The sequence below is a fragment of the Herpailurus yagouaroundi genome, unplaced genomic scaffold (assembly GCF_014898765.1).
Source record: "Herpailurus yagouaroundi ecotype Mexico unplaced genomic scaffold, PumYag 28, whole genome shotgun sequence".
Lineage (NCBI taxonomy): Eukaryota > Metazoa > Chordata > Mammalia > Carnivora > Felidae > Herpailurus > Herpailurus yagouaroundi.
This window is the reverse complement of record NW_024412376.1, coordinates 20,825,437-20,840,663: the sequence shown is the minus strand read 5'-3', so window position 1 is coordinate 20,840,663 and position 15,227 is coordinate 20,825,437. Positions and strand designations below refer to the sequence as shown.

General features: G+C 36.3%; 1 protein-coding gene and 1 pseudogene across 4 annotated transcripts in view; one reads left to right on the top strand and one right to left on the bottom strand.

Moving 5' to 3' along the window:
- The window catches only part of CLCN3 (chloride voltage-gated channel 3), a 97,465-nt gene that overhangs the window by 44,244 nt on the left and 37,994 nt on the right, over nt 1–15,227 (top strand). For all 4 annotated transcript variants that reach the window (XM_040470776.1, XM_040470792.1, XM_040470782.1 and 1 more), the window contains one exon: nt 12,761–12,918. In XM_040470776.1, the coding sequence (XP_040326710.1) occupies nt 12,761–12,918 (158 nt within the window). The remainder of the gene's footprint in view (nt 1–12,760; nt 12,919–15,227) is intronic.
- On the bottom strand, nt 8,115–9,926 carry LOC121027390 (39S ribosomal protein L30, mitochondrial-like; annotated as a pseudogene).

The following is a 15,227-nucleotide window of genomic DNA, read 5'->3' as shown; positions in this document are numbered from 1 at the left end:
GGGGGTAGTATAGCTAGGCAGAAGAGTGCCAGAGCCTCGGAGAGCTTGAATGCCAGACTAATAATAATCTTAAAGCTCAAAGAGTGGGGCCTAAAATAAAAATTGGGGGGGGGGGCTCTGAGTTTCTACCTGAAATTATTTCTTGATATTCATTAGCTCAGAAATGTATTTGAGTAAGGCTTTTTGTTACTTTTATATATACTATTATGATATATGAGTTTGATCATTTTTATTTCCTCTAAAACGTATCATTAGTTAGCTGTTTTTACACATTATTTGAAATTCCAGGTGTTAGATGGTATTTTTACTGCCCTGGGGCTCTTTGTATGATTTTAGGATCCAGATCCTTATTATACTTCCATTACTTCTTTTAGCCAACTAGAAAATTAAATCTCTTCCTACAAATTAATTCATCTAATAAGTGTAAATTAAAAGAACAAATATTTTTTATTTGATGTCAGAAACTCTTTGTATTCTAAAACAACAGTATAAAAACAAGGCCTATCTTTTTTTTTCTTTTAAAGTCTATTTATTTATTTTGAGAGTGAGCACCCGAGCAGGGGGGCGGGGGAGGGGCAGAGAGAGAAGGGGAGAGAGAATGCCAAGCACTTTCCTCGGCTCAAACTCTTGAACTCCCTGAACCAGGAGATCATGACCTAAGCCAAAATCAAGAGTCAGACGCTTAACCAACTGAGCCACCCAGGTGCCCCAAAACAAAGCCTAATCTTTAAATTTATTTTGCTTACAGTATCTGAATTTAAAACCTTCAATAAAGTCTGGTTCATATTACTATCTTTAGCTCTATTTTCTAAAAATAACTGACACTTTAATATCTCATGGCTTGTCATTAAGTCAGAAATGCTTTGTGTGTCAAGATTTCAAAATGTGAGCAGATCTCCTGCCACATAGATTAGGTTTATAATTTTGGCTATTTTCCTGGCATTGAGGTCTCTGCTTTGTGCCTACACAAAGCCACAGGAGACTGGTGGTTTAAGTTATATTAAAAAAATTTTTTTAAATAAACATGTTTAATTTGTAAGTTTTTGTAGTCCATTACAACCTTAATTAAATCAAAAAGATTAATTTTCTGTTTACTCGTCTTGCCATTTAAGAAGGCAGATTTCATAAATCTTTTTATTTATGTAATGTACAAATTATCTTACATTCATAGATAATAAATGAACATGGAATTTGTTTCCAATTATACATTTGTCTTAATATCCACTTTATCATCTCTACGTAAGGATGTGACTTTTCACTTTGGGATGGCAATGGAACAGAGGAGGAAACAGTGAATTGGGTAATGGATTCAGCATTGCTGCTTACTCTGTTCAGCTTTAGAATTTTTTTTAAATTTTTTTTAAATATTTATTTATTTTTGTGACAGAGAGAGACAGAGCATGAAAGGGGGAGGATCAGAGAGAGAGAGGGAGACACAGAATCCGAAACAGGCTCCAGGCTCTGAGCTGTCAGCACAGAGCCCGACACGGGCTCGAACTCACTGACTGCGAGATCATGACCTGAGCCGAAGTTGGATGCCTAACCGACTAAGTCACCCAGGCACCCCTAGAATTTGGTTTTAATTACCAAATCTTTGTAGTTTAAATAGATCACAAATAAATATGACCGTGGATGGCAGAACAAATATCAAGAGTATATACTTTATTCATTTATCTAGCAGGCATTTAATTGACCAACTACTAAGAACTTAGTACTGTGCTTGCCATTACCTTTTTAATCTTTCATGTGGGAGTCTGCTAACATTCTGGAACTTCCACTATCAACTTACATTTACTTTCCCCTCCCTCACCAGGATGACCATTTCTTATCAGTAGGGTCACAGAGGGAAGGAAAAAAAAAGCACAATGAGGACTAGACTTCCTGTACTTAATATACAGAAGAAACTGGATAGTCAGAATATGTAGAATTTTGGATTTCTGCTGCCTTCTTTCATAATTAATAAAAAGTGTGTATGTTTTGTTTGTATGATAGGACAGTAGTCTGCATTATGACTATAAATGCCAGGGATGACAGCTCCCACATCTTTGAGATTGACTCTAGAGATAATGATAGTCTTAGTAAATAAATATATGCCTACTTTTTCATCCAAAACTATTATTTGGCTATTCCCCTTTGAGAAGAGACTTAGGCTGCTGACCATGGGTGACTGAAATTTACTATTAAGCTCAGTTTCAGGTGTAATTTTATTAACGTCTGTATTTTAGTTCAGTGTTTGTCAAATTGCACATTTTAATATGTGGTCATGAAATCAACTGCGTTGTGACCAGTAAAAGAAAAGGAAAATAGAAAGTAAAGTATGATTGTATTTGTTTTCCACAAAGTAAGTATACTAAACTTTGGTTTTACTTGGGAACACTTCTCACTATGTCAGTGAGAGATGTTTCTTGCTGTGGGCCACAGTCAAAAAAGTTTGAAGACCAGTTTCTAAGTATATACCGGGAGAGGCAGTTAGCTCTCCCTGGGGTAAAGGTAGGCTTCCTAAGGCCTTAAAACGAATCTGGAGCAACCTGACAATGAGAATGGGAGGTGTTATTGTCGTAGACCCCTGCTAAAGCATAGGGACATGAGTGGTGGTAGCAGAGAAGTGCCCATGATCGCTATTGCAACAGTTTTTCATTTCAGCATTTTAAGTAATACAGGACAAGTTGTCTGTAACCAGAGACAAAGAGGGATAAAAATGGTGAAGGGTAGGATTGTATTGTCTGAAAGCAAAGTGCAACGTGCATAAGTGTTTTGGGAGAAGGCACTACCTAAGAGTCCTTAACCTCCTCAGAAGTGTGTCCACATTATCTTATACATATGCAGTCAAACTAACCATAAAATTATTTTTAGGCAGTGTTACATAGTGGTAAGAAATGCCTTTGGAATCAAACTGCTTAAATTTGAATCCCTGTTAACTACTTAGTATGTGTTTGACCTTAGGTATATCCTTTAACTTTCTGTTTTGTTTTTTTAATTTATGAAATGGAGTATTACCTATTTCATGGGGTTGTTGTGAGGATTAAATGAGCTAATATGTGTAAAGTGCCAAGAACAATGTAAATATTGTTTTGTTGTTGTTAGATGTCAGATATATAACAGCGTCTCACTTCTAGGTGGGAAGGATTTTTTTAAATTCTGATGTAGTCTAGTTTATTTGTTACTTCTTCTGTCACTTGGGCTTGGGTGTTTTATTTGCAAAGCCACTGATTGCCTAACCCAAGATTACAAGCATTTACTTCTATGTTTTCTTTTAAGAGTTTTATAGTTTTAGCTCTTACATTTAGGCCTATGATCTGTTTTGAGTTAATTTTTATATATGGTGTGAGGGAACAGGTCCAGCTTTATTATTCTTTTGTATGTGGATAGCCAGTTGTCCTAGCATCATTTATTGAAAAAAGACTAGTAACTTTTTTACTTAGATTTCAGATATTAGTAAATGAATTTTTGTTTACATAGGTATGTATGAATTTTTTTTATATAACTGTTTATAGAAGCATGTTTCATAATAACCAAAAGGAAGAAACAATCTAAAGGTCCATCAGTGGATTAATGGATAAATAAAATGAGGTATACCCATACGATGCAATACTAATAATAAGTAATGAAGTACAGATACATGCTGCAACATGGATGAACCTTGAAAACATTATGCTAAATGAAAGAACCCAAGTACAAAAGACTACATATTGTACGATTCCATTTATATGAAATGCCAAATAGGCAAATCCATGTAGACAGAAAGTATATTAGTGGTTGCTAGGGGCTTAGGGGTAGAAAAGATTGGAGAGGAACTGCTAATGGGGTATATACAGAGGGATGTATGGATTTTAAAAAGTTCTGCATCTGGGGAAAAAATAAACAAGACAAGGAACTTCTTATCAGTAAAGTTATTTTTGCAAGAAAACTGCAACCCAGTTAACAGTTTATTGATTGGAGAATCTTTCCTGTTCACTGAGGAGTTTAGTGTTGACCCATGAAATATTGTTGGTGTATTTGAATAACAAAATGCCCATTTCATGGAAAGATTGGTTATTGACCATAGATTGATTTTAGAAATTTGTTTCTGTGTCCATACCAGCTGGGCATGGTGAATTAAGTTACCTATTAAATCTACAGGATTTTTGCCCAGTATATAATTGTAGAAGAGCTTATTGTTGAAGTTTGTAAGACATTTTCCCCCCTTCTTTGTCATTTTGTCAATCTTTGGGTTAAGAATATTGCCACATGAGTAATACAAATGAGTAATATAATGCAGCATGATGAAGTTTTAAATGCCAGAATATTTGAGCAGAAACAATAGCTCATGTTTATTGATTTTTTGTTTGTCAGATATATTATTAGATATTTTACATGATTTATCTCCAGTTTACACATAATACCCTAAAAGTGGGTGAAAAAACCCACTCTAAGAGGTTAGTAAGCAAGTTGTGCAGGGTTATATAGCTAATAGGTGACGGAGCTGGACTATGACTGTAGGTCTTTCTGATCTACAAGTGCATTAAAGTCACAGTGCATAAAGGTCATGGAATTTCTCTACTGGGTCACTCTGAAAAGCAGGCAGTCTTTTCTCCAGTCATTTTGCTGTTGTTTTTCAGCCATTATGTAGTAGAAGGGTAATCATTGGTATCTGGTAGCCAGACCTCCAGAAAAGTTTTTCAATTTTTTTCTTAAATTTGGGAGCTACCACTTTCAGATTATACTTTGTTACAATACAAGTAGCAGGAACTATCCTATATCCTTCTGAAGTTAAGTCATTGAAATTAATAGATTCCCAATGTTTTTGTAGCACTCTGCTCAAGATTTACATTTCCAGGAGATAGAGTTGATTAGTCTAACTTAGATCTAGGGGAGGGGAAGACACCTTGACTGATGCTGTTACCAAGACTGCATGCAATGAGGAATAGAAGTTTCCTAAAAATAATTGGGTTCTGTTACAGAAAGAAAGGAAAGGGGTTTCCAGGTCAATAAGGGACCATTATGCAAATAATAATCCTAATCTGAGGACAGCTACTGGTTAATGTGGTTATTTTAAGTTTGGAGACACAGCTGGTCATTGATTTGAATATCTGGGCATGCAGCTAGGGAAAAATGTTAAGAACAAGAAAAAAGTTAAAAATTTAAAAATTAATTGGGAAAGAGGATGACTGATTAGGCTCACATGTTTACTGTATGTTCTGTTTGTAATGCAAACTAACCTGGAGGTTTAAATTACACTATGTCACAAGTACAGTAATTTGAAGTATAGTAAAAATGATGTGCATATGCATTTAATGATATGAGATAGTTCTTGGTAAGTATGGTAAGTAATAAAGAGCTTATAACTAAGTGTGGCTAGTATGATGTCATCTATATTTTTTCTTTATAGGAAAATGTGAAAAGGTTAAGAAAGTGGCCAGTTTAACTATTACAATTCTTGTTTACTCGACTTCCTCTCCTTGCTTCCCCAGCAAACCTCTGTCATCATGTAGGATTGGTTCTTCATCTATTCTTTTCTCAGTCCATGTCTTATTGCAGAAACTCTAAGCCTTTAGAAACCCAGAAACCTATCATAACTCAAAGATACTTTAAAATTTTTTCCTTTTCTCTGGATTTTAAAAGCCTAAATTTGAAACTGAGAAGGCACAGTAGTGACTCTTGTTTTCTAAGCCCTGTTGTGTATTTCTTTTCCTGTGTATTTCTTTCCCTGTTGTGTATTTCTTTTCTTTTTCATTCTTTTCCAAATGTCTCGCTGAGTTGGTAGAAGAAAAATATGTGGAGACGACAAGGAAATAGTGTTGGGTAAGGAACCTTGATTAGTGTTTTCAAAAGGTATTCTGGTGCACCCCTACTACAGTCTTCACAGGCAAGTAAATGCAAGCAGTATATGCTTTGGGAAATGGGAAGTCCAGGGTAAATGATGTCATTTTGTGTTAATAAAATGCAACTCTAAGAAGAGCTTTTACTGAGTTAAAAGAAAGGCATTATCAGGGTAATGTGGCCTGACCACCTTTATTTCATCCCATAAATCTCTTTGTCTTACAGATTCTTTTTGAGATATCAGCTTTAGGAAAGACATATAGTAATTTCCTAATTAGCCAACCCTGTAAGTATTATTTTAGGAAAGGGAGAGATGTAATTTATACACACACACACACACACACACACACATACATTATATTCATGTAAGTATGTACTTTAATTTGCACAAGATATATGCTTCATTCATGTGTAAGATGAAATTGAGAGGTAAAGCTGGGTCACATAAGCTGTTGCTTATAAAAATTTTATTAGCATACATAATTTATTTGTATTTGTCTCATTTTAATATATGTAAGTTAAACTTTATAAACAAATCTAGGTTGCAGTGAACTGTATAAAAAGAAATGCTGTGTTAGGAATATTTAGGAGCATCTGGGTGGCTCAGTAAGTTAAATGTCCGACTCTTGATTTTGGCTCAGGTCGTGCTATCACGGTTTGTAAGTTCAAGCCCCATCATATTGGGCTCTGTGATGACAGCATGGAACCTGCTGGGATTCATTCTTTCTCTCCCTCCCTCTCTCCCCCCCTCCCCCCCCCCCCCCCCCACCTGGTTAAAACAGGCATGTGCACTCTCTCTCTCAAAATAAACAAACTTGGGGCCCCCCTAGTGGTGCAGTTGGTTAAGCATACAATTTCGGCTCAGGTCATGATCTCACATTTATGAGTTTGAGCCCCACATTGGGCTCCATGCTGACAATGCAGAGCCTGCTTGAGATTCATTCATTCATTCATTCATTCATTTTCTCTCCCTCTCTCTCTCTCTCTCTCTCTCTCTCTCTCTCTCTCTGTCTTTCTCTCTCTCCCTCCCCCTGCCCCTCCCTCACTCATGCTTTCTCTCCCGAAATAAATTATAAATAAATAAATAAATAAACTTAAAAAAAGAGAAAGCAATCCCATTCACAAATACATCTTAAAAACAAAAAACCCCAGGAATAAATTTAACCAAGGAGGTAAAAGACCTGTATTCTGAAAACTATAAGACACTAAAGAAAGAAATTGAAGAAACTCAAATACATGGAAAGATATGCAGTGCTCATGGATTCATGTGTTCATGGAAGACTTAATATTGTCAAAATGTCTATACTACCCAAAGCAATCTACAGATCCAATGTAATCTCTATCAAAATAACAATAGTATTTTTCACAGAAGTAGGACAAATAACCCTGAAATTAGTATGGAACCACAAAAGACCACTGATAAATAGCCAAAGCAATCTTGAGAAAGAACAACAAAGCTAGAGGTTTGAAATCCCAGATTTCAAATTATCGTACAAAGCTTGTTCTTGATCTTAGTGGAAAAGCTTTCAGCTTTTCATCATTGAGTATGATGTTAGCTTTGGTTTTGTCCTATCTAGTCTTTATTAGATTGTAGTGTGTTCCCTCTGTACCCACTTTGTTGAGAGTTTTTATCATAAACGAATGTTGAATTTTGTGAAATGCTTTTTCTGCATTTGTTGAGATGATCATATGATTTTTATCAGTTTTGTTAATGTGGTATATTACTTTGATTTGTGGATATTGAACCATCTTTGCATCCCTGGAGTAAGGTCTACTTAATCATGGTGTGTCATGCTTTTAATATATGTTTGGTGTGGTAATATTTTGTTGATTTTATGCACCTATGTTCACCAGGGATGTTGGTCTGTAATTTTCTTGCTTTGTAGTGTTTTTGCCTGGCTTTGATACCAGGATAATGCAGGCCTAACAGAATGGAAACACTGAAAGCTTTCCTTCCTTTTCTGTGTTTCAGAATAGTTTGAGAAGGATAGGCATTAACTCTTCTTTAAACTCTTATTTAACTTTTCTTGGATTTTATTTAGTAATCCTTTTGCAATTATAAACCTTTTTTTAGTATTTAAAATATATTTTAGTGAAAACACTTTCACACTATCTTTAAAAATAATTTTTTTTAATTTTTTTTTTTTTTTTTTTTTTTGAGAGAGAGATAGAGTGTGAGCAGGGAAGGGACAAAGCGAGAGAGGGAGAAACAGAATCTGAAGCAGGTTCCAGGCTCTGAGATGTCAGCACAGAACCCGATGTAGGGCTCAAACTCACAAACCATGAGATCATGACAAACCATAAGTCAGACCCTAACCAATGGAGCCACCCAGGCGCCCCTTACACTTTCTTTAAGTAAAAATGATTTATGTTTTTAAAAATGAAATTGCTCTGGCATTGGGATTTGACTGCTTCCTGATCTATAGGGTTTAGATGCCACCACATTACTAATTCCCCAGTGTTCTTGAGGCATGTGTCATACATGTCCTCCTCTGCTGGAAGTCCTTGTGGCAACCTCAGGGACTTGATTCTTATCAAATGTTTAACCACTATCAGTTTTGCATTACCTGAAGGGCTAGTGTTATGAACTTGAGGAATATGTGCTTTTTCTAACCCAAGCATCTTTAGTATATCTTTTTCCCAATATGGACATCTTTTTCTACTTTTTAGTCTGGTAACAATATGCAGCTTATGAGGGTGCTATAGATTCCCGCCATATTTTTCATTATCTGAAGGTGAAGGCTGAAACACTTTATCTGGAATTCTTGACTTGGTACATGTGTGACAAATCCAGTCTGTACAAATGAGAGACTCCACACCCTTCGTCACAGTTTGTAGTTTGTCTGAGGGCCTCTGAACTATTGAGCTCAAAATCCCTGCCATGAGTGTGATGACTGCTCTCCTCAGAGATATGAGAAATAGGGGACAGATCTGTGGGGCAAATGTGTCTTGGAAATGGAGACGACCCCACCTCTGTAGTTAAAAAACGAAGGGAAGCAGAGCAGAGGACAGACCACCAAGTGCAACACTCCACAATTACAAACTCTAAATTAAAAAAAAAAAAAATGCTGATTTCACATTCAGTGTGATGTCTTTCAATTTTCGGTAATAGCCCTGTGTTATGAGTAAGAGGACAAAAGGAGAGAAATTAAAGCCAGATTGAAATGTCTGCCTTTCTTTTCCTGGGGATTCCATTTAATTAACTTGACCAGAGCCAAAGAAATATTCTAGTCATTGCTGTCTGAGCCAAAAGTTTTTATTTTACTTTCATACCAAAATCTATCTTTGTTACCATCTAAGCCAATTTGATAGCAGGAGTCACAAGAATGACCCAGACTTTTTTTAGAAGTAATTCAGAGGGGAAACAGTGACTCTGTTTCTGTGGGCTCCCCCAAAACCAAAATACCAATCGGTACTTCTGCCTATAATCTGCTTTTTTCCAAACACCATTGCTCTGTTATGTAGAAGCAAATAGAGGTGAAGGGACAGACTGACCTACAAACAGCCTGTTGGGCACACAAACTGCTCTGGCTAATTCTCATGCTAACATGTTCTGTAGCAGCCTCAATTCTAAGGGACACTACCTAAAAACCCCAAAACACAAAACTTTGGTTCACAAGGTCCCGTGGTTTAAAGTTTTATTTCTGGTTTTCAGATATTTTGAATTGCTGCATAGTTTTGTAAATTAGATGTCAGAGTAGTTTCTGCAGATTGACTGTTTGAAAATCATTAAAGACAAGACCCAGAGAGTTAATGTAAATCTTTTTTATTGTGTAGCTGTACCTTTTGCTACCTCATAAAAATGGGTGTCTGCTTTTCTACTTCCTGGCTTATGTCTATTAGAGTACTACATGCTTCATTTGCTTATCATCTTTGTGGTACAAACAGCTTGACAATTCTTATCTTGCGGCTGGTGATGTATTGTGTGGATGTATGTTAAGTGATACAGAAATTTTGCCTTTTAGTTTTTGAATAGAAGAATAATAAGATCAGCAGTCCATGTTCTGGAACTCTATGCATATAAGGGCAACATGGGGTGGGGGAGTTGAAAGTTTGCAAAATATTACATAGTAGAATTAAGAAAAAACATTTTCTTTTCATTTCAGAGATGTTGAAAAATAGTAAAAAGAGGGGCACCTGCGTAGCTCAGTCAGTTGCCATCAAGAGCATCCAGCTCTTGATTGTGGCATAGGTCATAATCCCAGTATTGTGGGATTGAGCCCCGTGTTGGGCTGTGCACTGAGCCAAGATTTTCTCTCTCTCTCTTTCTCTCTTTCTGCCCCTTTCCTCAGCTTGTACTCGCTCGCTCTCTAAAAAAAAAAACAAGAAAACAAAACACAGCATTTTTCTTGGTCTACATTCTACTAATCCAGCAGCACGTGTTCTGTTCAGGTGTCATGTCTTTTGAGTCTCCTTTAATCTAGAACAGTTCCTTAGTCATTCTTTGTCTTTCATGACTGACATTTTTAAAGAATGTAACCCATTATTTTGTAGGATTTCCCTCAAATTGGGCTTATTTTATTTTTCCTTTGGCCGGAAATGATGTTGTCATATCAGAAGGCCACAGAGTCTTTTGACATGTCCCTCCAAAACCATCTTTTTAAATAACCAGTTATAATATTACATGGAAAGCAGAGTCAGAGATTCTCAAATTAGTCAAGGCATTATAAATATTCATTATATTCTCCAGTAGTTATTTCCTTAAGAAAATTTGTGGCCTTTCAGCCAGCTTTTACCAAGTGGAAACTGCGAGTAAAATCAGGGTAGAGAGAAGAAAGAGCTAGTGTACAAAAGTATAAGGTTGTTTTATGTAAATCAACATGGGCTCTTGCAGAGATTTGGTTTTTAAACCCTTAGCCAAGAATGATAAATTATTTATTCCTGGAGTACTTCTGCCAAAACACTGAAATCAATATACTATTATTTTTTTAGAAGTTTTACACATTCCAAGGCAAATATTCAAATATATTAAATAGGGAGGTAAGAGAGAACCCTCTTCTACTTGGTAGAAGTAAATAGACATTAAGTTTATTAGTTCAATATTCAGTATTACATTGAAGTCAGGGACAATATTTTTATTATCTTTGTATCTTCTATCTAGAAGAGTGCCATTAAGGAGAAGATTCTTTTTTATTTTTGTTTTAGATTTCATTTTTTTTTTCAAATTAACAAAATTTTTTTTGACGTTTATTTATTTTTGAGACAGAGAGAGCATGAACGGGGGAGGGTCAGACAGAGAGAGGGAGACACAGAATCCGAAACAGGCTCCAGGCTCCGAGCTGCCAGCACAGAGCCTGACGCGGGGCTTGAACTCATGAACCGCGAGATCATGACCTGAGCCGAAGTCGGATGCTCAACTGACTGAGCCACCCAGGCGCCCCTAGATTTCATTTTTAAGTAATCTCTACACCTAACGTGGGGCTCGCATTTACAATCCCAAGATCAAGATCTACCGACTGAGCCAGATAGGTGCCCCAAGTAGAAAATTCTTTTTTTTTTTTTTTTAACTTTTTTTTAGTGTTTATTTATTATTGAGAGACAGAGAGAGAGAGCATGAGCATGGGAGGGGCAGAGAGAGGAGGAGACACAGAATCCCAAGGAGGCTCCAGGCTCTGAGCTGTCAGCACAGAGCCCGATGTGGGGCTCAAACTCACAAACCACAAGATCATGACCTGAGCCAAAGTCGGATGGTTAACCGACTGAGCCACCCAGGCGCCCCTGAAAATTCTTAATAAATGTTTTCAGTTGACTTTTGTTTGTAGTGTAGAGACTTTAGATTAAGGGTTGAGCCAAATGCTGCTCTTCACCTGTTTCATAAATAAAGTATTATTGAAACACAACCATACCCATTTATTCTATATTGTCTGTGATTTCTTTTGTGCTACGATGGCAGAGTTGCATTGCTGTGACTATATGGCCTCCAAAGCCTAAAGTATTCACTCTCTGGCTCTTTTGCTGACCCTCCTTTTAGATTATGAGCACTTGTGCATTAATTTTTGTTTGTTTGTTTTCCTTCTAGAGCACACAGTAAGATGTTTTACCACACTGTGCATAACTTATGGATTTATGCAAGTGTAACTGCAAGAAAAATTCTTGGAAGTGGATAAGCTGGGTTTGAGAGTGTCTGTGTATTTTAAATCTCGGTAGCTTTGCCTTTCCAGAGGGGTTATACTAGTTTATACTTTAATAATTTTCTGGCAAGCCCTCTTTCCCCATAACTTTGCAACTCAGTGCATTAGCCAGCTTCTTTATCTTTACCAATCTGATAGAGGAAAATGATATTGTAGGTTTGATTTGCGTTTCTCTTTTTTGGGTTGGATTGAACTTTTTAAATTTAAAAGCCATCTGTATTTCTTTCTTTTTTTTTTTTTTTTTTTTTTTTTTGTGAATTGTCGTTCACTGTCCTTCCTGGTACCTTTAAGTCTCTTACATTTATAAATGTATAGTGAGCACATGTCAAAGATTTATTTAATACTAATGAGGAAACTAGCTTGGTGACAGATGACTTAGAGGAGGATATGTGAGACAAAATATCAGTGAATGAAATTTTCTTACAAGGAAAAAAACAAAATACCCTAACACTACAACTCTAAGTATTATCTTTTCTACTAGATGAAATTCAATTATGTTTTTTGCCAGATGAAAGCAGACGTTTTCAATTTATCAATCTTCTTTAAGTCATTATTCAACTTTACAGAGTCTTTGCCCTAATCAATAGAAAATAAAGTCCTTTTCCTCAGGCTTATTTTGATACTCTAGTATGGGTTTAAAGAGACCTGCTACGGTCTTTTTGCCTTATTTCTAAGTTTTGGATAACTTTTTTGGATGTTTTCCTTTTTCCGTTTTATTGCCTTTCAAGTGATCATATTTCTTTATGAATTACTAATGAATTTCTAAGAAGCTTATGTAGTTCATCATTGTCTCTCATAAAGCATATTCATTTTTCTTTTTTGCTTTGTAGGAACTCATTATACAATGACAAATGGAGGCAGCATTAACAGTTCTACACACTTGTTGGATCTTTTGGATGAACCAATTCCAGGTGTTGGTACATATGATGATTTCCATACTATTGATTGGGTGCGAGAGAAATGTAAAGACAGAGAAAGGCATAGACGGGTAAGTGTTTTCAGTAATTGTTAATATAGTGCATAACTACATAATTTAATAATACATTTTTGCCAGTGATCTCAAGCTGCCAAAATATATATTATGCATTAAAGTACATTTCGTTAAATTTCTACATTTTATAAGTATTATATATTTTTTCTCTATATATGTAATTAAAAACATTTTTTTAATGGTTATTTTTGACAGAGGGAGAGAGAGACAGAGCATGAGTGAGGGAGGGGCAGAGAGAGAGGGAGACACAGAATCTGAATCAGGCTCCAGGCTCTGAGAAGCTGTCAGCACAGAGCCCGACATGGGGCTCAAACCCACCAACTGTGAGATCATGACCTGAGCTGAAGTTGGATGCTTAACTGACTGAGCCACACAGGTGCCCCTCTGTATATTTTGTTTTTTTTTTTTTTTTTTTTTTTTTAATTTACTTCTGGGATCCGAAGTAAGCATAATTTTTCATTTTGGGTAACACAGCAGCTACAGCAAAAGAGGAAACTTGTTGGGGAGCCTGGGTGGCTCAGTTGGTTGAGCATCCGACTTCGGCTTAGGTCATGATCTCACGGCTTGTGAGTTCGAGCCCTGCGTCAGGCTCTGTGCTGACAGCTCGGAGCCTGTAGCCTGCTTCAGATTCTGTGCCTCCCTCTCTCTCTGTCCCAACACACTCACAGTCTGTCTCTGTCTCTCTCAAAAGTAAATAAACATAAAAAAAAAAAAAGAGAAAAATTGTTATATAATTCTTATTATTGCAAAAGAAGAAACCTATTGGGAGATAATTTCATGGGATTTTGCTATTTTCTTTTATCCCCTTTCTCGGTTTCAAATTCTGAGATTCTCAAATTGAGTCCTGTAAAGGACATATTAAGTATTGTGATGAATACTAATCAAAAAAATATTATATTGCAATAATATTTCCAGTGGTTTTTATAGCAAGTGTATATTTCAGTTACATCTTGGGTAAAGAGTTTGGCTAAAATTTCTTTAGAAAAAACTATTCCAAGGGTGCCTGGGTGGCTCAGTTGGTTAAGCATCTGACTTCCGCTCAGGTCATGATCTTACAGTTCATGGGTTCAAGTCCCACATCAGGCTCTGTGCTGACTGCTCAGAGCCTGGAGCCTGCTTTGGATTCGGTCTCCCTCGCTCTCTGCTCCTTCCCTACTCACACTCTGTCTCCTTCTTTCTCCCTTTCTAAAAAATAAATAAACATTAAAAAAAAAAAAGAAGTAAACTATTCCATTTGTAACATCAAAAATCAAATAAATAGGGGCACCTGACTGGCTCTATCAGAAGAACATGTGACTCTTGATCTCGGAGTCATGAGTTTGAGCCCCATGTTAGGTATAGAGATTAATTAAATAAATAAATACACTTAAAAAGATTTTTTTTAGGAGCGGGGTGCCGGCGTGGCTCAATCAGTTGAGCCTCAGACTTTGGCTCAGGTCGTGATGTCATGATTCATGGGTTCGAGCCCTGCATCAGGCTCTGTGCTGACAGGTCATAGCCTGGAGCCTGCTTCTCATTCTGTGTCTCCCTCTCTCTCTGCCCCTCCCCTGCTTGCACTCTGTCTCTCTCTCAAAAATGAATAAACATTAAAAAAATAAATTTTTTTAAATACCTAAATTTCTTCTAAATTGGAAAAAATTTATAAAGTTGTATCACTTAAAAAAATTTTTTTTAATGTTTATTTCTGAGACAGAGACAGAGCATGAGTGGGGGAGGGGCAGAGAGAGAGGGAGACATAGAATCAGAAGCAGCCTCCTGCTCTGAGCTGTCAGCACAGAGCCCGACGTGGGGCTCGAACTCACAAACCGTGAGATCATGACCTAAGCCGAAGTCGGTCTCTCAACCAGCTGAGCCACCCAGGTGCCCCTCACTGTTTTTATTCATTAAATAAAAAACTTTCATGAAAAAAGAGTGGCATTTACTAAAAAGTACAACTTGTGGATGGTAACTTATTGATACAATGTAGTCCAAAAATTAATTTAAAAAGAAAAATCTCTTTGAAAAGTGAAATTCCAAATTCTAATAGGCCCATTATAACTTTGAGGTCTGAAATTTACTTGTAAATGAAAATAACTGCTTGTACAAATTAGTTATAATCTTTCATACTAATGTATATTTGTATATTAAAGTTGAAATTAAAATTAGATTATGTTGTTCATGACAAGTATAACCTCTGAGATTCATCACTCATTATTAATCTTTTCTGGAAGACCCAATACAATCCAGTGGTGATTTTCAAAGTTTTTCATCTCAGAACACATTTTATTTTATTTTATTTTATTTTATTTTATTTTATTTTATTTTAT